Below are 24,644 nucleotides of genomic sequence, written 5' to 3'. Positions count from 1 at the left end.
GAGGTGCTGGGTCCCCGCCAGGGACATCCTGGACACAGGCCACACACATCATCGCAATTGTCCGTTTTCTAGTTTTCCCGGTTTTGACCTTTTCTGCCTCCCCTGACCCTGAGCCTGCCTGCTGTCCTGTACCTTTGCCCCACCTATCTGGATTACTTACCTCTGCCTACCCTGAGCCTGCCTGCCGTCCTGTACCTTTGCCCCACCTATCTGGATTACTGACCCCTGCCTGCCCTTGACCTGTCATTTTGCCTGCCCCTGTCAGATTAATAAACAGTTGTTAATTCGACTCTGTCTGTATCTGGGTCTTACCTTGAAACATGATAGTCATTTTCAATTAAGGTATCTTTACTTTTACTCAAGTATGACAATTGAGTATTTTTTCCACCACTGCCTATTTTACTGAATCTTACCTTTTCGAAACAGAATATATCTTATTCAAATTCCTACCCTCTCTCCGAATGAGACACTTTTGCCTAAAGGTGTTGCTGCAAGAGGCTACATTTGCACACGGTGCTTGGTCACAAGGCTTCAAATACTAACACTGCTTGCATTGTCACTCAAACAATATTTGAAGATGCATGGAACTTGTCCTCTTTTATGAGAGGAGATCTAGATGATGATAACACCAGAAATGTGCCTATTTATTTGACATTAGTCAATTTAAAAAAAGAAAATTGCATTTTTATTTTGTCTGTTTTTATTTCTCTGTCTAAATATATTGGCTGGGTGTTAATAGTTTAACAAGTTTTATATTGTTTACTGTAACCAGTTTTATATTGTTTATTGTTGTCCCTGAAGCACTCAATCATGTTCAGAAAGGATCCAGAGAAAACTCAACTGGTCACCGAGAAAGGCACCATGTATAGCATCACCATGGAAAGGTAAAGTAGCCCGTTTATTTATTGTCTGAAAGTGTCAGTCTGTTGTTTTCAATTATGTAATTAACATTTATCATATCTGAAAACAAAATGACATCGAAATATGACTGGATAAGGGCGTCTGATAAATAACCAAAATGGAAATTTAAACTTTAGCCTAAATATAATTTGATAAGTAGGGGTTATTTATTTGAATTTGTTCCTCCATTTCCACAGCAACAATTAGTTTATATTTTTATTCACTTGAAGCATATGCACATGATTAGGACGATATGATTATTGAATTATGCTAATAAGTGATTGGGCCTAGTTCTCACATTTCATACGCTGCAGTCACATTTATTTCACATTTATTTTAGTCTGTTTAATGTGACAGTTTGTTTTATAATGTTTTCTATACAGCAGACAGCCTTGAGATCACCTTATTAGGCGTTATCTGTCCTCAAGCTCAGCCTCGCCTCCTGCAAGGCTGGGTGGGTTATAGCCTACAATATTGTACACACGGGTCTGGTTCTGGCTGGCTGTAGTGTTGCGCAAACGTGGAGGTTCGAGACCGCTTGTGATGTTGTAAAATAAACTTTGGAAGATGTAATTGGTGTACGAGGAGGGTATTGAGCACCCATGGTGAGTTATTTGAATTGGTATTTTCATGTATAGAATTTAAAAAACTTTTTTGAGAATCTTAGACAGCCTAATACTCCAGTCATGCGAGAGAAAAAAGATTTGCGCACGGGTTCTAATTCTGGGCTTGCAATTGCCCCACAGTAAGGATGATAGGAGCTCAGCTGAGAACTCAGAAGTGTCTCACCCCACCAGTGCTCTGCTATCGTGGTAATAACGTACTGTCAGTTCACCGTCCTTCTGCCTCCGATGTTAAACGTAGCTTAGACCCAATTGTCATGCTAAAGTGCGCGGTGTCTTTCCTTATTTCATAGCATTCTCACCAAATGTGGTATCAACGCTCTCCCACAGTGTTGGGAAAGCTACTATGAAAATATAGTTGACCAATTACTTAACACTGGCAGAAGTTAAGCTACGCGTAAGAAAATATAGTTTACTTAAAGGGGCAATCGGCAGTTGTTACATCCATTTTTGGACTTAAAAATGAATGATATATTGATTCTTGAAGAATATAACTTATAAATACCTAATGCGCTCAGTTTAACTGTCATACCCCATCAGAACCCAAAATATAAGCTTGTTTTACTCCAATTTTAGTAAACAAAGTAAATATAAACAAACACTATATAGCCCCAAAACATGGTTAAAACTATATTTTGATATCATTGATGGTCATTCCCTGCATCCATAGCTCAGCTTTTTACTGAAACAGAATGCTTTGTTATTGTTTCTACTGCTGATTGCCACTTTAACTAACATTACTTTGAAAAGCGAGTTCACTACATCCAAACTACATTACGATAAATTATCATATCTAAATATGAAATGTCCTAGACTACAAATTGCAAGAACAGATTTCTTTGGAGTCAGATGTTAACAGAATGTGTAAATTGTCCTATTGAACACACAAACTATGTTTCAAGTGAGAATTAGGAAAGAAAGGAAATGTCCTACTTCAACCATATTTTAGTGTGTAGTTCCAGTAGTTAGCTACACCACTACATGGCAAAAAAAGTCATTAACTACCACCAAGCTACAAAATGTATTTAATGACTAATTAAACTACTCACTACTCCCCAACACTGCTCTCTCATCACATCCATTATCTGGTCCCTAGTTGGGGATTTAAAGGAAGGATAGCTCTGGAGCTACAAGGTTGAACAAACAGAGACACATCAGTTAGTCAGTTAGCCTAACAGATGAAACTGGTTGGTGTTCAAGGCATGACCCCAGTGTACCAATGTATGACTCTCATAAGGCCCCTAGCTATGGATATAACCCAAATAATGTAAATTATCAACATTGGAGCTAATAAGGCCCCCTACCAACCTGGTTTTCCTGATAGGTTTCCTTTCATGTACCAAACAGGCTCTGAAATGGAGGTGCCCTGTATATGCTGGATGACTGTATATGGTACAGCAGTATTCTCCCTGGGGTGTTGGAAAGAACACACTGTTGACAAGACACAGTAAAAACACTTGAGGCACTGGGCATACTACAACTTGTAGCCACAACATACAACATTGTTACAGTTTTAATGACCCTCACTCACTTAAATGCGACAAACAAATATAAACATATTACTAAAAAAGATGTATGTCATGCTTAATACACACAATGTAATTAACATCACAGACAATGTAATTAACATCACAGACAATGTAATTAACATCACAGACAATGTAATTAACATCACAGATGTAGAATTTACATTTTGAGAAAAAAACACGCGCACTGACATTTTTTTTCTCTCTGCCTCATGGCAACGTGTAGAATTGCAGGAAATTAGCTTTAAAACAGCAACATTTTCTCTTAGCCACATGTACACCTGTGCACAACTCGAGAGGACCATCCTTTCTTACAAACTCTGCTCAGCCTGTCTTTCTCTCTTCTTTCCATTCCCCCTCCTCCCCCTCCCCCTCCTCCTAATTCTTGGATGATTTTCATGACATCCATCTCGCTTGTCTGGTCTTTCTGGGCACAACTTGAGAGGGACAGCCATTCTTACAGGCTCTGCCTCAGTCTTTTCTCTGCCTACTGCCCTCCCTCCTCCTCCTCCTTCTTGGACAAAGTTCATGATGTCCATCTATCTTGTCTTCCCTTTCAGTCTCCTTTTCACCCCCCTCTTTTCCTCCTTTTGGGATAATCCATATGTCTGTTGTCTTCCCTTCCTGCCCCCCTCCCCCCGCCTACAGTGTGTCCACAGATGAGATAATGCAGATGGAGAAGGACAGAAACATCAATCATTGCCATGACAACAGCCAGGCTACGGAGGACAGGGAGTGGGAGAAGCAGTTGGCCAGGAAGAGGCTCTATGTGGTCTCGGCTGTTTGCTTGGTCTTCATGATCGGAGAGATCCTGGGTGAGGGGTAAAATGACACATGACTATTGGTTAGCCTGTCGATTAGTTAGTCAGGGACTCTATAGTCAGGGACTCACTCACTCACTCACTCACTAACTCACTCACTCACTCACTCACTCACTCACTCACTCACTCACTCACTCACTCACTCACTCACTCACTCACTCACTCACCACCACTCACTCACTCACTCACTCACTCACTCACTCACTCACTCACTCACTCTCTCTCTCTCACTCACTTCTCTCTCTCTCTCTCTCTCTCTCTCTCTCTCTCTCTCCTCTATCTGTCTGTAGGTGGTTACTTTGCGGGGAGTCTGGCGGTGATGACAGACGCCGCCCACCTGCTGGTAGACTTCGCCAGTTTCATCATCAGCCTGGTGTCTCTGTGGCTCTCGTCCAGACCCGCCACACGCACACTCAGCTACGGCTGGCATCGTGCAGGTGAGATCATCATCCTCATCATCATTGTTGTCATCATTGTCATCATTTGTCTTTATCGTCATCATCATCATCATTGTCATCATTATTCATCAACATCATCATCATCACCCTTCATCTTCGTCATGATCATCATTATCATCATAATATGCTCATCCTCATCATCACTACCATCTTCATCAATAATCAATACTTGATGTATCCCAATATCATGAGCCAGCGAATGTTGAAAGCTACTATAAGCCGTCGATAGTATACTCAATGCGTGTGCTTTATACTCTCACATGCTTTCTGGAACAAATAAGTTGAAGTGGAGGGATTTAGTATGTCTATAGAAGAGCATACCTAATGGTTGTTTTAGCGTTGTGATTGTGTATCTTGGTCTACACAATAGGAACCTGACAAATCATACTTTAAAAAAATCACATGCATCAATTCCCTTTCAGGTGAATAGTACCATGGTTCACTTTTCAACGGGAGTTTTGTAAAACTAGGCTACCTGTGTCTCTTATTGGAGACCTTTCCTCTCGGCTCTCACTATGTGGTACGTCTTGTGCCGGGGACTGCTGGCAAGATCAAATGGGTTTTCCTGCATCTCTTTACTGTCATATATCTGTCCATGACATTTCTATCATTTCTATCTCTGCCTTTCCCTTGATTTAAACATGATGTGTTCTCTTTTTCTCCTCTCCTGTGTGTGTGTGTGTGTGTGTCCTCTCCCTCTATCCTCTAGAGATCCTGGGCGCTCTCCTCTCGGTGGTGACCATCTGGCTTGTGACAGGTGTGTTGGTCTACCTGGCCGTGCAGCGGCTCATCAGAGATAATTACGAGATCGAGGGGACCATCATGCTCATTACCTCAGGCTGCGCTGTGCTTGCAAACATCATGTGAGTCCACCGACCCGAAATGCAGCCCATTTTTTCACCATTCATGAACTGAAATGTTCGTAGAGACATTCAATTCCATTCATGAATTGACTTCTAATTCATCTTCTGGAATTGACGTGGTCTGCTGTTACCATGACTAATATAGTGTTTACAATTGACGACTACTGATGACAGACAAGCTAAGAAACTGACGTGGATTGCCGTGGGTTTTATTCCCTGTAAATAATATTTTCGGGTTGTTAACGGTTCCCGCTTAGGACTAGATATTAGTGACTCACAAGTGAAAATCAAACCACAATATGTCACACTTTATTTGGATAGTCTGTATTTTCATACTATCAACAAACGATCTATTAATAAGCAACTGCTTGCTAAGGTTATTATTAGGGTTAGGGTTAGAATAATGGTTAGGGTAAGGGTTAAGGTTTGGGAAAGGGTTAGGATAAGTGTTAAGGTTAGTGTTAAGGTTAGGGTTAGAACTACGTTTAGGGTTAGCAGATACAGTAATTAGTTGAAATATTACTGATAGTCTAGATAGTCCATCTATAGATGCTCTACAGACTATCCAAATAAAGTGTTACCCAACAGTAGCAAGTAGATGTGACAGTAGCAAGGATATACAAGTATTGTCATGTAAACAGCCTACATATATCTTCCACAGTATGAAGATTCAATGTTGCAGTAATGCATCCAGGTATAATGCTTTATAACTTGTTGTAAGCCTATATGAACATTTATAATGCCTAATAACAAGGCTTTTAATATGTTATGTCTTTCTGAACGTCCTGTGGGCAGTATGGCTTTCACCTTGCACCAGTCCGGGCATGGGCACAGCCACGGGGGCCTCAGTAGCGGGCACAGCCACAGCCACGGCAACAACAACAAGGGCAACCACGGTCACAGCCACGCGGTGAGTGATAGGCACAGGCACAGCAGCAAAAGTAACCACTCACATGGTAACGGTAACCAGGAAAACCATTCCCATGGAAACAGCGATTTGGAGCAGCATGGTGGGGTGGACATTCAGCAGTATGAGTTGTCGGAGTCACGACCTCAGGCCAACGCCAGCGTGCGTGCTGCCTTCGTGCACGTGGTGGGAGACTTGCTCCAGAGCATCAGCGTGCTGGTCAGCGCCATCATCATCTTCTTCAAGGTCAGTGGTGAGAGAACAACTGGGGTGATATGGGAGGTAGTGGTCAACTGGGGTGATGGTGGAGATAGTGGTCAACTGGGGTGATGTGGGAGATAGTGATCAACTGGGGTGATGTGAGGGGTAGTGGTCAACTGGGGTGATGGGAGGGGTAGTGGTCAACTGGGGTGATGGGAGGGGTAGTGTTCAGCTGGGGTGATGGGGAGATAGGGGTCAACATTGGTGATGGGAGGGGTAGTGATCAACTGGGGTGATGTGGGAGGTAGTGGTCAACGGGGGTGATGCGGGAGATAGTGGTCAACTGGGGTGATGGTGGGGTAGTGGTTAATTGGTTTCATGTGGGAGGTAGTGGTTAACTGGGGTCATGTGTTAGGCAGTGGTCAACCGGGGTGATGGTGGAGATAGTGGTCAACTGGGGTTATGTGGGAGGTAGTGGTCAACTGGGGTCATGTGAGAGGTAGTGGTCAACTGGGTGATGGGGAGAAAGTGGTTAACTGGGGTCATCTGGGAGCAGGGGCGTTCGGTGACATTTAAAATGAGGGAGGATGATCATTTTTTATTATTATTTCTATTAAAGCATATTGGATGACTGTCATTTATATTCCATTCACCCAGTTCAATGTAACATTGCTAGGTTTAGGCTACTACATGATACTCAAATTTTCCCTATACCCATCATAAGGTTGCTACAACCTAGCTTATGAATACACATTTACAACTTAGGTTCACAGGTCAAGAGACAAATTTGTGTAATCAAGGTGACATACAGTGAGACATTCATTACCGTCTTGCACACTCTTGCCTGCATCTAGCTGATCTAGCGTGTTATCATTAGTCCAACAGTTGCAAACGAGAGTTTCTATTGGACAAATTCAGATATGTTTTGTTCCGTTTGCTTCCATTTAAGACATGTTTTTCAACAGAATCGGAAGAATGAATATACCACTGATCACACGCAAACACAGTTCACTTTCAAAGCAGCCACATGCAAACAGCATGATCATGATCATATTGCTCGTTGTATAATTCCTTCTCGCATCTACACACTCTCCTCCTTTCTCCATTCTTGGCTTGTGGACAGCACAACAGCTGTCTGTGACCAGGCGAAAAAACCTTTCCAAGCCAAACCTTCATATCATAACCATTAACCGCTACCCACAGCTTACATCATTGTCACCATATTAGCTAACATCATAGTCAACATAGCTACTAGAACTAACGCGTTAGTAAACCCGCTCCAATCATGCTAGCTAGTACAGTCAGCAAGCAATTTAGCAGTTACACCGGTGGCCACTGTGGCAATAAATTAATAAAAGCAACAAAAAATAACACAAGATCTCTCTCTCTCTCTCTTACAAATAAATACATTTGTTCAAAACTGTTGCTCAAAATATGTTATGTAGTGCTAGCTTGCTGTAACAAAATTAATGTATCTGATCCTTTGATTGGGTGGACAACAGGCTGCAAGAGCTCTGATAGGTTGGAGGATGTCTTCTGGAAGTTGTCAGAATGACTGTGTAAGTCTATGGTGGGCGGTGAGAACCATGAGCATTCTAGGTTTTGTATTGGAGTCAGTGTACCCAGAGGAGGACGGAAACTAACTGTCCTCCGGCTACAACATGGTGCTACCCTACAGAGTGCTGTTGAGGCTACCATAGTCGTTCATTGCAAAGCAGTGTGTTTTAATCAATTATTTGGTAACGTGTTTAAAAAAAAAGAAATTCACTGAGGAGAATGGTCCTACCCTTCTTCCTTTGAGGAGCCTTCACTTTGTGGGAGGTAGTGGTCAACTGAGATGGAGAGGGCGATGGGGTGAGGAGATTAGGGCTGAGGGAAAATGGGCATGCTAGAAAAGGATGTTAGTGTTGACTCACTCTCCCTGGCTTTCGTAAGATGTCATTTTGATCTGATCATTTAGATAGCTGAATACTCTGCATTAGAATGAAACACAGTAGTGTCCCAAATAGTGCCATGACAATATTAGGTATTTAGTCTAATTTCATAGATTCAGTTAAAAGTCCTTTTGAATTTGCATAAATTTAGCATAAATACTATTGAAAACTCTCAGCAAAACACAATGAATCAAACAGTAATTGATGGAAGATCCATATACTGTAACTACTATTTCTAGTTAGCTACGTTTTATTATAAATTGTTGACTATCCACTTCGCGATTTATTAGCTTGCGCAAACAAATGAAGTATCTCTGCAGTACATAATGTACCACTCGGTCACAGAAGTTTACAAGTTCATTTCACAGTAAACCCAGTGTGACTTTTAGACTCTTCCCCCTCTTCCTTCCTGTGTGTGATAATCTCTCACTATCTTCATGTGCTGAGCATGCACCCCCGTAGGCATTAAAATCTACCACGTCATGTTCTCAAATGGAACTTTTGAGCATGGTGTATTTTTTTGACTGACATTGCGGCAATTTTCAATATAATTATCCCTTTTATGATGCTGTACGAGCACAAACTTTACGTGTTTCAATGTGCGATTGGGACGTCATAGATTTCCTCAAGTATGTCTTGACTAAAGTAAAATATATTGGGGGGAAAAGATGTAAAGATAATGTAAGATAATGCTCCCAAGTGGCACAGCGGTCTAAGGCACTGCATCTCAGTGCTAGAGGTATCACTACAGACACCCTGATTCAAATCCAGGCTGTATCACAAACGGCTGTGATTGGGAGTCCCATAGGCGGCGTAAATTGGCCCAGCGTCGTCCGGGTTTAACCCTTGTAGGACGTCATTGTAAATAAGAATTTATTCTAAACTGACTTGCCTAGTTAAATAAAGGCAAAAAAATATATAATATTAAACTATGTAATGATTATGGTCCTTAATCACTCTTTCTCTGATTCCCACAGCCCGAGTATAAGATAGCTGACCCTATCTGTACGTTCCTGTTTTCCATATTTGTCCTGGGAACCACCATCACCATTCTGAGAGACATCCTGATGGTCCTCATGGAAGGTAAAACATGGAATTCCCTCTAACATCCCTGTTTCAGGATTATGTCAAAGTGGCCATCTTACTATAGACTAGGAATGACTTACATTGACGACAGCCACGAGGATATGTTTTTGCGTAAGAGTTGATGATTGTAACATGTCTAAAAGGGACCTAATTTGCCAAACTTTTGTGCCCAGTCCCTCCTCTGTGCGTGTGTGCGTGTAATGAAATCCATATCTTTCCCTCCCTCTCGATCTCTTCCCAGGCACCCCAGCTGGAGTGAAGCACGGTGAGGTGAGGGATCGGCTGCTGGCAGTGAAGGGGGTGAAGTCTATCCATAGCCTCCATATCTGGGCCCTGACTATGAACCAGACGGTGCTGTCAGCACACGTGGCTATAGGTGAGTGTAGCTGGACCAGGCTGTCAGTAATCTACTGTTATGTTACATCTCTCATATATAATTATGATGATGATGATGATGATGGCTTTATTGTATTCATTACCATTTATATTTGTTTGCCATATATCAGAGTATTACACTTTCTGTGGAAATACCACTGCCGTTTTCACTATCTATGCCATGACTTGATCAGACCATAGTGACTTGCAGAATTGTGATTTGGTCAGTGTCATCATACTCGCATTTCCCTTTCCCTCCACAGATGACTTAGTGGATGCCCAGCCAGTTCTAAGGGAGATTACCCAAACTTGCTTCTCCAACTACAACTTCCATTCAGTCACCATACAGCTGGAACAACAGGCCGACCAGAAGCCTGGGTGTAGCCTGTGTGACGACCCCAAAATATAGACGTCTGTTTAAGCCCATGGGAGAGGCCAGGAGCCTAAGCTACCAAACCAGGGTTTAGTTGTAACCTGGACAGGCTTTTGGCCAGTGCTTGCTTGATTTGGCCAGGAATATGCTGGGACTGAGTTATAGCACCTCACATATTCTACTGCTTGAGTTCCTGCACCTCTTAGAGAATATTGGCTTAAAATATTCAGTGGTGTAAAGTACTTAAGTGAAAATATTTTTAAAGTAATACTTAAGTTGTTTTTTGGGGTTATCTGTACTTTACTTTACTATTTATATTTTTGACAACTTTAAGTTTTACTGCACTGCATTCCTAAAGAAAATAATGTACTTCTTACGCCTTACATTTTCCCTGACACCCAAAAGTTCTTGTTACATTTTGAATGCTTAGCAGGAAAGAACAATTGTCTAATTCATGCACTTATTGAGAGAACATCCCTGGTCATCTCTACAGTCTCTGATCTGGCAGAATCACTAAACACAAATGCTTCGTTTGTAACTTATTTCTAAGTGTTGAACTGTGACCCTGGCCATCCGTATATTAAAAAACCAAGAAAATTGTATTGTCTGGTTTGCTTAAAATAAGACATTTTAAATGATTTATGCTTTTGATACATAAGTATATTTAAAACCAAATACTTTTAGACTTTTACTCAAGTAGTATTTTACTGAGTGACTTTTACTTTTACTTGAGTCATTTTCTTTGAAGGTATCTTTACTTTTACTCAAGTATGAAAATTGGGTACTTTTTCCACCACGGAAAATATTGTGGAGTTCCTGCACCTTAATATAAACAGCACCCAAAATAGGATACAACTTTATTGTCCATGTGTTACAGCAGTGCAGCCCCCCTGGATGTGTACCGGCACCTATTTCAGCCCACTTCAAGCACTGCTTTTGGCTGATCTATCATGGATATTGGACCAGGGGGGTATACTACAAAGCAGGATCAATGAGTTAGCCAGCTATTTAAAAAAAAAAAAAATTGTAAATATTTTTTTAATTTCACCTTTATTTAACCAGGTAGGCCAGTTGAGAACAAGTTCTCATTCACAACTGCGACCTGGCCAAGATAAAGCAAAGCAGTGCGACAAAAAACAACAACAAAGAGTTACACGTGGGATAAACAAAAGTACAGTCAATAACACAATAGAAAAATGTTTTTACAGTGTGTGCAAATGGAGTAAGGAGATATGGCAATAAATAGCCCATAGTAGAGAAGTATTGCCTAAATAGTAGCTAACTTGCCTAAATATTCTGAAATAACTTTGAGTTTTTAACAAATTCCATGCAATTCTTCTACTCACTGTGTCATGGGTCGGCGATATTTTTATGCCGTTTTACAGATTGAATTTCCTGCAATTCTACACATAGGGTGTAGAGAAATGTTTGCAGTTTTGAATATGATATCTGATTGAGAGTGATTACGACAAGTTTAGATAACTGGCTAGACAAATTTACCAATCTACATTTTTTTTGCTGAAATTTGCCTAACCAAATTTCTAAATTGCACCCTTGTGTATTATACTATTCTAACTTTCACACAGTAAGTTGAAACACCGACTGAGTTCCCCTCCATCCCTGGTCTAATTGACTCAACAAAAACACATATCTATGTTTCTTAATGAACCAGAAAATCAATAGTTATTTGGGATAGCTGGCTAACTCATTGATCCTGCATTGTAGTTTTACCCATCTGTTGTGTGATTAGTTTGTTTATCTCTGAAATCAGAGGTGGTCATTCAACACTCACAAGAAAGTGCCTCTGTGCCAACATTCTCAAAGACGTAAAGATTGAAGAGATCGAGGATGGAGTGCCTTACCCAATTACAGGATCGAAAAATGTTGCACACACCATATTTTTTATTTTATTTATTTTTTATTTCACCTTTATTTAACCAGGTAGGTTAGTTGAGAACAAGTTCTCATTTGCAACTGCGACCTGGCCAAGATAAAGCATAGCAGTGTGAACAGACAACACAGAGTTACACATGGAGTAAACAATTAACAAGTCAATAAGTAGAAAAAAAGTAGAAAAAAAGGGGAGTCTATATACATTGTGTGCAAAAGGCATGAGGAGGTAGGCGAATGATTACAATTTTGCAGATTAACACTGGAGTGATAAATGATCAGATGGTCATTTATGTATTTATATACACCACCTGTCAAAAGTTTTAGAACACCCACTCATTCAAGGGTTTTTCTTTATTTTTGACTATTTTCTACATTGTAGAATAATAGTGAAGACATCAAAACTATGAAATAACACATATGGAATCATGTAGTAACCAAAAAAGTGTTAAACAATTCAAAATATATGTTATATTTGAGATTTTTCAAATAGCCACCCTTTGCATTGATGACAGCTTTGCACAGTCATGGCATTCTCTCAACCAGCTTCATGAGGTAGTCACCTGGAATGGATTTCAATTAACAGGTGTGCCTTGTTAAAAGTTAATTTGTGGAAGTTCTTTCCTTCTTAATGCATTTGAGCCAGTCAGTTGTGTTGTGACAAGGTAGAGGTGGTATACAGAAGATAGCCCTATTTGGTAAAAGACCAAGTCCATATTATGGCAAGAACAGCTCAAATAAGCAAAGAGAAACAACAGTCCATCATTACTTTAAGACATGAAGATCAGTCAATTTGGAAAAGTTCAAGAACTTTTAAAGTTTCTTCAAGTGCAGTCGCAAAAACCATCTAACGCTATGATGAAACTGGCTCTCATGAGGACCGCCACAGGAATGGAAGACCCAGAGTTACCTCTGCTGCAGAGGATAAGTTCATTAGAGTTACCAGCCTCAGAAATTGAAGCCCAAATAAATGCTTCACAGATACCAGAGTACAAAGTACCAGAGCTCCCAAGTGATGCAGCGGTCTAAGGCACTGCATCTCAGTGCTAGAGGTGTCACTACAGACACCCTGGTTTGAATCCAGGCTGTATTACAACTGGCCGTGATTGGGAGTCCCATAGAGCAGCGCACAATTGGCCCAGCATTGTCCGGGTTTGGCCGGTGTAGGCCGTCATTGTAAATAAGAATTTGTTCTTAACTGACATGCCTAGTTAAATAAAGGAAAAAATAAAACATCTCAACATCAACTGTTCAGAGGAGACTGTGTGAATCAGGCCTTCATGGTCGTATTGTTGCAAAGAAACCACTACTAAAGGACACCAAGAAGAAGAGACTTGCTTGGGCCAAGAAAGAAACACGAGTAATAAGACTGGTGGAAATTTGTCCTTTGGTCTGGAGTCCAAACTGGAGAATTTTGGTTCCAACCTCAGTGTCATTGTGAGACGCGGTGTTGGTGAACGGACGATCTCTGCATGTGTATTTCCCACCGTGAAGCATGGAGGAGGAGGTGTTATGGTGTGGTGGTGCTTTGCTGGTGACACCGTCTGTGATTTATTTAGAATTCAAGGCACACTTAACTTAACCAGCATGGCTACCACAGCATTCTGCAGCAATACGCCATCCCTTCTGGTTTGTATCTTTTGTTATCTTTTGTTTTTCGACAGGACAATGACCCAAAATACACCTCCAGGCTGTGTAAGGGCTATTTTATCAAGAAGGAGAGTGATGTAGTGCTGCATCAGATGACCTGGCCTCCACAATCAAATTGAGATGGTTTGGGATGAGTTGGGCGGCAGAGTGAAGGAAAAGCAGCCAACAAGTGCTCAGCATATGTGGGAACTCCTTCAAGACTGGTGGGAAAGCATTCCAGGTGAAGCTGGTTGAGCGAATGCCAAGAGTGTGCAAAGCTGTCATCGAGGCAAAGGGTTGCTATTTGAAGAATCTCAAATATAAAATATATTTTGATTTGTTCAAAAACTTTTGACCGGTAGTGTATATATTTTTCTCTTATTGTAAGTATACGTTTTAAAATGTAATTTGACTGTTTAATGGTTTAGGTTTCTATATTGTTAAAATACTGATGTGAATAAAATCACTTGTCAACAGTCATGTTTTCCTTTTTCTTTTTGCCATAGCTCCTCACAAGGATAAGGGTTGCTCGGCAACAGGCGCACAATGGATCCATTGTCTCTTTGCACACACTGATCCCTTTTAATAACAGTTTCCCTGTCCCCTCACTGACCTTCAGCCAGTCTGGTGCAGCTGTGGGCCGTCAATGCAATATATCTGCCATCTTGGGTGTCAAGGGTCCCTTAGTGTTACTGACCCAGTAGCATTTACACCTCTCTGGTTTGGCCTCATCCTTCCGTAAAGGACACTTCAATCAGACAACCTTGTGCCCCCATGGTCATGGACTGTCGAAAATCGGACCCTGATGTTAATTTGTAAAATGTAGCCAGAGGGCAGTTTCAGTGTCAGTGTACTGACAGTTATAAGGGGGTATTTGAAACGTGTAAAGAAGTAAATGAAAGAAGGGAAAGTAACGAAGTGTCCATTTTGTTTTGCAGTTCTTTGTTGTTGTTTTTAAGGTTATTAGTTGTTTTGTGAAATTATGATTTTGCAGCTAACTTGTTTTGTTGTAGCATACCATTTCAGCTTGGCTATTACAAGCTCTCTAGAACGTGTGTGGATAAACATTTAACCAATGGCTTTGCACTCTGTGGGATGTGTGAGCATGACTCTGCAGATTAGTGCAGTGTGTGTGTGTGTGTGTGTGTGTGTGTGTTGTGTGTGTTTAACATCTGATTGATGGATTGTGTTTCCCTGAATCCAGCTTATCTCAGGCAGCATCCCAGCTCCTGTGCACCCTGTCCTATTTGCACCCTGCTTTAGTCTGCTCTACATTACTCTCATAAACACACACACACACATTCATACACACACACTTTGCACCCCACTCTACTCAGCTCTCTCTCTCTCTCTCACACACACACACACACACACACACACACACACACACACACACACACACACACACACACACACACACACACACACACACACACACACACACACTTTGCACCCCACTCTACTCAGCTCACACACACAAACACACGCACGCACGCATACACACACACACACACACACACACACACACACACACACACACACACACACACACACACACACACACACACACACACACACACACACACACACACACACACACACAACAAATACACACAGAGAAAGCTAAGCCCTTTATCCCACGGCTGCTGCTCTGGCAGTCACTGTATGGCTGTAATTTGCACAGGAATGCACACGAGGCAGAGGGGCACAGAACCATGCGGTTAGACGTCCTCCTGTATTAAAAAGACACACTCCATCCATATCTCTCTCTCTGTCTATACCTTGGTCCATTCTCTCCTTTAATCCTCTTCAACGTGAGACACTGTCCTGATTGAAGTGGGAGCTGTGAGATGAGGAATGGACTTTGTATGGTACTCGCAGAGCTGGCTCCTGAACCCAACCCTGGAGAAACAAGATCAGTGTTTTTAATTAAAACACGAAAGGGCTGATTACTGTCGATAATCCAACCTAGAGCGATATCCCTCAGCAGTCATTATACGGTTTACGTTTCCTCTCCCCTCACTGGGAATTTTCCCTTCCTACACTCTGGGGCCTTCAATCAGTCCATTGTGGATACTGCCCAATACAGTACTGTACACCCTGGCATCACACCAAGGTCATCAATGTCAGCCATCTTAAATTTAAGAAGCTTCTAAGTGGTTAGAATATGTATTTCATAGAGCAAGTCTCTCATCTTAAATACAGTAGCCTATTTATTCAATGCTTGTATAATTAATGGTAATTAAGACTGTATTAGAGAAGACATCTTTCAACTATGTTCTTGAGCTCTATCTGTGCTTGAGGGTGTTAAGGTACGGTCATTGGACACATATCAATAATCTGATACGGTATCCTTACTTAATGAGTACTATAATTTGTCTTAATCTTTATGGATTTTGTGTAAGGAACGACACTGGTAGAGGAGAAGCAAGTACAGGGAGTGAACATTTAATTAGCAAAGGACATGGAAGAGGACAGGACAGTGGACATGAACACATAACGCTGACACATGTAACAAACGGGGGAGCAGACAGAAATAGGGAAGGCACGGCGTCCAGGTGAGTCCAGTGAGCGCTAATGCGCGTCATGATGGTGACAGGTGTGCGTAATGAAGGGCAGCCTGGCGCACTCAAGCTCCAGAGAGGGAGAGCAGGAGCAGGCTTGACATTTTTGGATATTCGTAATTTTGATATAGGAGCCATAAACACTACTGACACAACAGAACCAGAATGATGTCTACATACCATGTGCAAATGCTTCAAATTAGAGCAGGCCTCAGTTATTCGGTATTCATATGTGGGAAACAGATCCTGGGTCATAATTTAACAAGCTGAGATGAGCCTGATGATCATGGAAATCCTCATTTCCAAATTGGAATGCCTCAATTGGTCTTGCATATGCATACTGGAAGAGCAGCATATGAACTCATTCATCGCGGTGAACTAAACAGCACTCTTTTTTTGCAATTAAGAAGTTGTGGGCAGCCAAGTGAACTGACATGGCGTTTCTGTGTCAGAAGCTTACACAGAGGGCTTTGGAGAGATGAAAAAAAATACCTGTCACAAGGTTTACTATTACCCAATTCAGCCTCCCAGACTAGATACATTGAAATTTAAATCCGTCCTGTAGCCGTATAACCCCAAATTTGAATGAATAATAGAAATAAAGTAATAGGCATTCTATTCTAGCTTCAGCTTCACTCAAGCCTGAAGGCAGAAGAAGCCTTTCATTTTTTCAATAAAACCATCTCTCATTCCCCTTGTCACTCAGAACAGCAATTTAGCACGGCAGGGCGCACATGATGAGTAAGTATCTATTTCAGGCGCCTCTTGTATTTGATACTTTAATTTAAATTAAGATAGCTCACAAAAGCAGTATGTGCCGAGTAATGAATGTGTCCTCTCTTTGCAGAGCATTATAGTTTTTGTCCAGTCTATCATTAATGTAGCCCTAGGGGCTCACACAAGTTTGAATGTTGTTGTTTTTTATCCAAAGAGGGAGATTATGATGATACATGACACATTAGGGATGATCCAGCAAACGTTTATACAAATACAGTAAGCCACTGTACCAAAAAGTATTTAAAAAACCAGAGGGTCCAAAGATAAATATTTCTTGGTACTTTTGATCGCAGAATGTCCACCAGGTGTCGCTTTCACACAGGTGAACTTGCAGTGGAGCTCGGCAGTGGAGCTCGTGGAGCTCGTAACATCATATTCATACTCGTCGTATTCAGACGAGTAACACCTATATTTGATGTACATATCTGCTGCTATAAGATAATGAGATAATGAGAAAGTATTTTTTGGCTTAGAGTTGGTGTTGTATTCATAGTCATGAATCTATTTCAGTACAACCAATGGTAGCAACAATAATCCACATTTTTAAAGTTGGAATCCTTAATTGAAACGATAACAAAGTGGTCACCTTGCCTGTGTTTTGATAGAAATCTGAGGGATGTGCCTGGTTAAATGGAACCACTCTCAAATTTAAAGCAAAAGCTATATACGCAAGGACTGACCATCCATGATATCAACATTTTAGTTTATGTCATGTTTTCAGGATATACAGTGTTCGTTACATTTACTTTGGTTACAAACATTGGAGTAAAACAAGCTTATATTTTGGGTTCTGATGGGGTACGGCAGTTAAACTAAGCCCATGAGGAATTTTTCGAAGTTATATTCTTCAAGAATCAATGTTTAAGTCATGTAGGTAGCTAGCAACTAAGGAGTATAGCTTTAATGAAACGCTCATACTTCATGCTTTACGGTTGAGATAATAATCGGTGTATGGTCTCGCGATGTTTGACGGTTAAGCGCTCCTGCAGAAAAAGGACTTGACACACATGTCAACAAATAAGATAAATTAATACTAGCTAGCAACACAGGTAAGTTTAGGTCTTGCGTGTTTAGTCATTTGGACAATATGAATAGCGCCAAAGTTAACTTTTTGGTTTGTATTTCAAGAGGACAAATGCATACTAAAACAGTTTGAAAGAAAACTATCGTCTCGTTTGCTAACACAGCTAGCTAGCTAATTTAGTATTTTTAGTATTTTTATTTCGCCTTTGTTTAACCATGTTGGCCAGTTGAGAACCATTTCTCATTTACGTCTGCGACCTGGCCAAGATAAAGGAAAGCAGTGCGACAAAAAAATCTGTAACAACAACAGAGTTACACATAAACACACGTACAGTCAATAACACAATAGAAAAACATTTATGTACAGTGTGTGCAAATGTAGAAGAGTAGGGAGGTAGGCAATACATAGGCATAGAGGCGAAATAATTACAATTTAGCATTAACAATGTTAGCTAGCTAACTTACTGTAGTAGCAAGCAACGTTAGGTAGCCATCTAGCCACCCGTTATCACGTTACATTTGGCATAATCAGTTGGGGTGCAACGTTGCAGATATAATGCATAAAGCTCACATGTGGCTATTACTGTACTGGCAGGTTAAACTGATGTAAGTGTTCGTGCCTTCCAGTACTGTACAGTTCGTGTTATGAAGGTTTGCTACCCATGCATTATTGCGTAATTAAATTTGGCCTATGCCATTTTGGTACTCAAGCATTGCATCATAATTCATTTTGGTTTATTATGAAACAAAATATGACGTCACGCTATTGACAGGGTATAATAAGGTCTGAAACAGTGTTTAAATGTGACCTTTTATTTATTTTTTTACAATCAATTCTCTCTTTTTGATGTAAATGGCATGTTATAGATGGGTCCAGACACCTTTTCTTGTGATTTCAGTTGTTTTCACAAAACTTAACCCCAAACAGCAAATCACTTCCTCATCTTCCTTGTGTGTAGTAGTATGCCCCCCACCCCCCACAAAAAAATAAGTCCTTTTAGAAACGGCAAAGCTGTCAGTATAGTGATAGGGGAAACGTCTTGAGTTGCACAAAGGGAATATAACGTTGGGGATAAAGTTTGGAATGAAAACATTGCATGTGTACAACATCTAAAGACCTGCATCACTATACTGAGAGCCATGCCTTTTTGGAGTCGCTGTTAATTTTTTTCAGGGCCCCCATACTACACAATGAGGATGAGGAAGTGATTTACTGTTTGGGATAAGTTTCTCAAAAGCAAGTGAAAACACTAAAACGGTGTCGGGACCCTTCTATTTTTTATTTATTTGCCATTTACATCAAAAACAGAGATTTAAGTTCATTCAACTTCAGTTGCACCTTGATAGTTATTATTAATCTAATACTCATGATTTACAGTTCACTAGAGCCTTAGCTTGTAGACGATTAGGCCATGGACTTATGGTCACTAGTAATAAATTAGGAATGTGATGGGCCTCTTCCACCCCTAGCCAAGTCTGCATGGGGTAAGGACGAGGTAGAGGAGGCTGATCCCTACTCTAGTAGTGGAAACTACTGGCCCTTTGCTATTTTCCCCATGTGCGAAATGGTGGTCGCCCTGCATGGAGTAGTTCCTGTATTGCAGACTACCTCCAGCACCATGGGGAGTAACAAAGACAAGGAGCAGACAGCAACTGTGGCCTCCCCCAGAGCGATAACCTTGTTAGCGTTGAAGAGACTGCCTCAAAGCCTGAAGGCTGCGAGGCTTTCGCTGACACAAAGCCAAAGGTCTCAGCCTGGAAGAGGTTTCGCTGCTATCTGAGAAAGAAGATGAGATCCTCCTCAGAGCCCATATTGTGTGTGTGTATGCACACACAGGCTCCCGAGTGGCGCAGTGGTCTAAGGCACTGCATCTCAGTGCTAGAGGCGTCACTACAGACCCTGGTTAGATTCTGGGCTGTATCACAACCAGCTGTGATCGGGAGTCCCATAGGGCGGAACACAATTGGCCCAGCGTCGTCCGGGTTAGGGTAGGTCGTCATTGGAAAATTAGAATTTGTTCTTAACTGACTTGCCTAGTTAAATAAAAATAAATATATATAGCCACTTTAATTTTGTAAAAATAAATTAATGTTTCATGAGGAAATTTGTCTGGCAACAATTTATTTAACCCTTATTTTACCAGGTAAGTTGACTAATAACGCATTCTCATTTACAGCAATGACCTGGGGAATAGTTACAGGGAGAGGAGGGGGAATGAATGAGCCAATTGGAAGCCAGGGATGATTAGGTGGCCATGATAGCATGAGGACCAGATTGGGAATTTAGCCAGGACACCAGGCTTAACATCCCTACTCTTACGATAATTGCCATGGACACTTTAGTGACCACAGAGTCAGGACATCTGTTTAACTTTCCATTCAAAAGACAACAGCACCCTACACAGGGCAATGTCCCCAATCACTGCCCTGGGGCATTGGCATATTTTTTTTAGACCAGAGGAAAGAGTGCCTCCTACTGATTTTCCAACACCACTTTCAGCAGCGTCTGGTCTCCCATCCAGGACCAAACCTACTTAGCCTCAGAGGAAAGCCAGCAGAGGGATGCAGGGTGGTATGCTGCTGGCCAATACAGGCATTCACATTTCCCTATGGGAAAATAAAGTATTAAACCATCAACACATATTATTGTGAATGTAACATCAAGAAATTAACCAGTCTGTTTCTCTTTCCCTGTCTCCCCTGCTTTCTCTCCCTTTCTCTTCCTCCATCTTCCTCTATCCCCAACCCTTCCCTTTTCCATCCTTCCAATATCATACAACCAGGCATGCCAAGGTGTGCCAGTGTAGAATAGGCTGACCCCTCGCTGCACCTATAGGTCCTCTGCTGTCTCCATGACCACCCCTCCCATAGTGGCGTTCGCCGGGCAGCAGGCTCAGGCTGCCCGTGATGTCAACACGGCGTCGCTCTGTCGCATCGGCCAGGAGACGGTGCAGGATATCGTCTTACGCACCATGGAGATCTTCCAGCTGTTGAGGAACATGCAGGTAAGTGTTTCTTGTGACTTTTTTGTGTTGGGACGGGTATGAAGGCTGAACAAAGTTCAAAGTCTTGCCTTTTATTATGGATGGTGCTCGTCTGTCAACCACCTTTAATACACGCAAAGCATTGTTTGCATGTGCTCCTCTTCCCTTTTGCACACACACATACACACACACACACACACACACACACACACACACACACACACACACACACACACACACACACACACACACACACGCACACACGATTCAGCCTTATTTGACCCCAGACCGACAGCATTACATAAACTGACAGCACAACATTGATTCATTGTCATCCATTTCCTCACAGTTATATCTAATAACAGTAACACAATATGACATGCATTGTCCCTCTGGTGTGAATGGATGGATATTGGCCTAAGAGCAGAAATCTGGGCCAACTAAGACTGCTTTTATTCTTGCCCAAGGAAGGCATGTCCCATGGTGCAATCCTGTCTCACGCTTGTTTTTAAACATGGAGGATGATATAATTGGTTGTGAAAAGGCCTTTATTTGATCATTAGATAGTCACCATCTGTTTATACCTCTTCTAGACCTTCTGTTGACACGTTGGAAAGATCAGACTGTGCCCTTAAGATGGGTTCAGGAGAAGTTGTGCGTGTGTCCCAAATGGCACCATATTCCCTATGTAGTTCACTACTTTTGACCAGGACTCATACTAGGACTCTCAAAAGTAGTGCACTATATAGGGAATAGGGTGCCATTTGGGACACAACAAGATGTTGTCTTTCTCGGTCTGTCTGTGTCTCAGAGAAGATCCTTCTGCAGCTCATTAAAACAACAACAGCGTAAGACAAAAGAAGAAGACCGCAAAGCAAGCCGTGCTGCCTCGCTGCAGAATGTACAAACAGCACTGTTGTGACTTGTTTCACAGATCACAGACTCTGTGTGGGGAAAGAAAGATCACTCTGTTTACAGAGTGGTAGGCATGTATACAGGTATATGTATACACCCTACCTACCCTCATGCAGGGAATAGTTTCAGGCTGTACAGGATGTTTACTATCAGTTAAAAATGCCTAAAGCTAGTTAGCGTAAAGCTCAGGTGAAACAGTCCGGAGCTTTTCTGAGTCATACACATATCATGTAGTTAGTTATATGTAAACTTCTCCTCTCAATGGAAGGCCATGTAACCACACATTTAAATAAATACATGTAAAACCGTTTTTTGTTGTTGTCTACATTGCAATAATTCAGTCGTTATTTTACAAACCATCTACACTTCAGTTACCACCGTAAACATTTGAGAAATTACACGCTGGCTATTAGTAGTCAAGGAGTAACTGGTCACGGAGGTACTAGTTGAGTAAACAGGAGGCCCTGAAATGACCCATAGCTATTAGTACAATGTTATTACATTACTAGGAAAGAAGTGTGTTACATACTCTTATATGTCATCTCCCCCAGCTGCCAAATGGAGTGACGTACCACCCCAGCACCCACCAGGACAGGCTGGGCAAACTGCAGGAGCACCTGCGTATGCTCTCTGTACTCTTCCGCAAGCTGCGCCTCGTCTATGACAAATGTAACGAAAACTGCACCGGTTTGGACCCCGTACCCCCAGAGGTGAGTTGCCACTGTGCCAGGACCACTCTGTGTATCACAATTAATATATAACCAGTTTGAGCCGGACATAGTGTACTTTACCACAGTTGACGCCATTTTGGCTCGGTGTACAAACCCTACACAAACCACTAATGCAGATTTATGGACATTTCGGTTCTTGCCAGAGAGATTGGATTACAGTTTCCTCATACAAAATGTCTGAATGTAGTGAGGGGATCCACCGTGGCTGTGAAGAAAGTTCAGAGGAACCCCTGGTGCCTGCGGGATTCTTATCTCTCCCACTCTTATCAGGTCTACCTCGGGACAGACACCCTATTTCCTATATAGTGCACTACTTTTGCGCAGGCCAGTAGTGCACTCTACAGGGAATATGTTTCCATTTGAGACGCAACACTCGGCTCAGCTCCACATTCAATTCAATGGCCGCTTTGTGTTTGTCCTGAGGGCCTCCTTAGTGTCTGTTATGGACACCCACCTCTAAATACCCACCACTTTATTTTACTGAGCTACTCGGTTGGCTACTGTTTTAGACCTCATGCTGGGTGATTCCACTTTTTTATTGGTGGTTTCATTGTTGCAGTCTTTTCTCCTATTGATTTGGAGACAATTGGTTGTAAAACCAGTGTTTTAGAACTGACATTGCATGCACACGTTTAATTAGGCTTTCAAACATACAGTACCAGTCAAAAGTTTAGACACACCTACTCAAGGGTTTTTCTTTATATTTTATTATTTTCTACATTGTAGACTAATAGTGAAGACATCAAAACTGTGAAATAACACATGGAATCGTGTAGTAACCAAAAAAGTCTTAAACAAGTCTAAATATATTTTAGATTTAGATTCTTCAATGTAGCCACCCTTTGGCATTCTCTCAATCAGCTTCATAAGGAATGCTTTTCCAACAGTCTTGAAGGAGTTCCCACATATGCTGAGCACTTGTTGGCTGCTCTTCATTCACTCTGCGGTCCAACTCATTCCGAACCATCTCAATTGGGTTGAGGTCAGGTGATTGTGGAGGCCAGGTCATCTGATGCAGCACTCCATCATTCTCCTTCTCTTTCAAATAGCCCTTACACAGCCTGGAGGTGTGTTAGGTCATTGTGTTGTTGAAAAACAAATGATAGTCCCACTAAGCGCAAACCAGATGGGATGGCATATCGCTGCAGAATGCTGTGGTAGCCATGCTGGTTAAGTGTGCCTTGAATTCTAAATAAATCACTGACAGTGTAACCAGCAAAGCACACCCACACCATTCCATCTCCTCTTCCATGCTTCACGGTGGGAACTAGACATGCTGAACAGCCGTGTGGTGCCAGGATAATAACCTCTCCCTAAACGTGATCAAGACAAAGGAGATGATTGTGGACTACAGGAAAAGGAGGACCGAGCACGCCCCCATTCTCATCGACGGGGCTGTAGGGGAGCAGGTTGTGAGCTTAAAGTTCCATCACCAACAAACTATCATGGTCCAAACACACCAAGATAGTCGTGAAGAGGGCACGACACAGCCTAATCCCTCCCAGGAGACTGAAAATATTTGGTATGGGTCCTCAGATCCTCAAAAGGTTCCACAGCTGCACCGTCGAGAGCATCCTGGTTGAATCACTGACTGGTATGGCAACTGCTCGGCCTCCGACCGCAAGGCACTACAGAGTGTGTACGGCCCAGTACATCACTGGGGCCAAGCTTCCTGCCATCCAGGACCTCTATACCAGGTGGTGTCAGAGGAAGGCCCAAAAATTGTCAAAGACTCCAGCCACCCTAGTCATAGACTGTTCTCTTCTACAGCACGGTACCGGAGTGCCAAGTCTAGGTCCAAAAGGCTTCTTAACAACTTCTACCCCCAAGCCATAAGACTCCTGAACAGCTAATCAAATGGCTAGCCAGACTATTTGCATTGTCCCCCCAACCTCTTTTACATGGCTGCTACTCTGTTTATTATCTATGCAATGTCACTTTACCCCTACCTAACCTGTGCCCCCGCTGTCACGTTCTGACCTTAGTTCCTTGGTTTTTGTCTTTGTTTTAGTATGGTCAGGGCGTGAGTTGGGGTGGGCAGTCTATGTTTGTTTTTCTATGTTG

The 24,644-nt window shown here is 41.9% G+C and overlaps 2 protein-coding genes across 6 annotated transcripts in view; both read left to right on the top strand.

Moving 5' to 3' along the window:
• The first annotated feature begins 530 nt into the window (after positions 1 to 530).
• On the top strand, positions 531 to 10,667 carry LOC112264895 (zinc transporter 8). Of its 4 annotated transcripts, XM_024441798.2 has the most exons (10): positions 535 to 636; positions 802 to 884; positions 3,698 to 3,864; positions 4,161 to 4,307; positions 5,038 to 5,191; positions 5,853 to 5,885; positions 5,987 to 6,344; positions 9,211 to 9,316; positions 9,561 to 9,695; positions 9,958 to 10,667. In XM_024441798.2, exons 1-10 carry the CDS (start codon positions 601 to 603, stop codon positions 10,101 to 10,103), a joined length of 1,365 nt encoding a protein of 454 aa, XP_024297566.1. In that variant the 5' UTR covers positions 535 to 600; the 3' UTR covers positions 10,104 to 10,667. The 4 variants fall into 4 exon arrangements, with proteins under 4 accessions (XP_024297568.1, XP_024297566.1, XP_024297567.1 ...); XM_024441800.2 differs by having other exon boundaries at positions 531 to 884; XM_024441799.2 differs by lacking the exon at positions 5,853 to 5,885 and having other exon boundaries at positions 538 to 636.
• Positions 10,668 to 17,862: 7,195 nt separating this feature from the next.
• Positions 17,863 to 24,644, top strand: part of med30 (mediator complex subunit 30) — a 28,171-nt gene continuing 21,389 nt past the window's right edge. Inside the window, exons 1-4 of one of the 2 annotated variants that reach the window (XM_024441797.2) lie at positions 17,896 to 17,976; positions 20,451 to 20,522; positions 20,734 to 20,955; positions 22,401 to 22,559. In XM_024441797.2, the coding sequence (XP_024297565.1) occupies positions 20,803 to 20,955; positions 22,401 to 22,559 (312 nt within the window). In that variant the 5' untranslated portion in view covers positions 17,896 to 17,976; positions 20,451 to 20,522; positions 20,734 to 20,802. Of the gene's footprint in view, positions 17,977 to 20,450; positions 20,523 to 20,733; positions 20,956 to 22,400; positions 22,560 to 24,644 lie in introns of both variants that reach the window. The other variant, XM_024441796.2, reaches the window with a different exon arrangement.

This window comes from Oncorhynchus tshawytscha, linkage group LG13 (assembly GCF_018296145.1).
Source record: "Oncorhynchus tshawytscha isolate Ot180627B linkage group LG13, Otsh_v2.0, whole genome shotgun sequence".
NCBI lineage: Eukaryota > Metazoa > Chordata > Actinopteri > Salmoniformes > Salmonidae > Oncorhynchus > Oncorhynchus tshawytscha.
Note: the sequence above shows the minus strand (reverse complement) of the source record. Positions and strands in the feature narration are given on the sequence as shown.

Coding starts and splice junctions, on each gene's coding strand:
- LOC112264895 (XM_024441798.2), top strand. CDS start 601: ATGAGAGGAGATCTAGATGATGATAACACCAGAAAT. Junction 4,308..5,037: donor CTACGGCTGGCATCGTGCAG/GTGAGATCATCA, acceptor TCTATCCTCTAG/AGATCCTGGGCGCTCTCCTC. Junction 5,886..5,986: donor TGTTGCAGTAATGCATCCAG/GTATAATGCTTT, acceptor TCCTGTGGGCAG/TATGGCTTTCACCTTGCACC.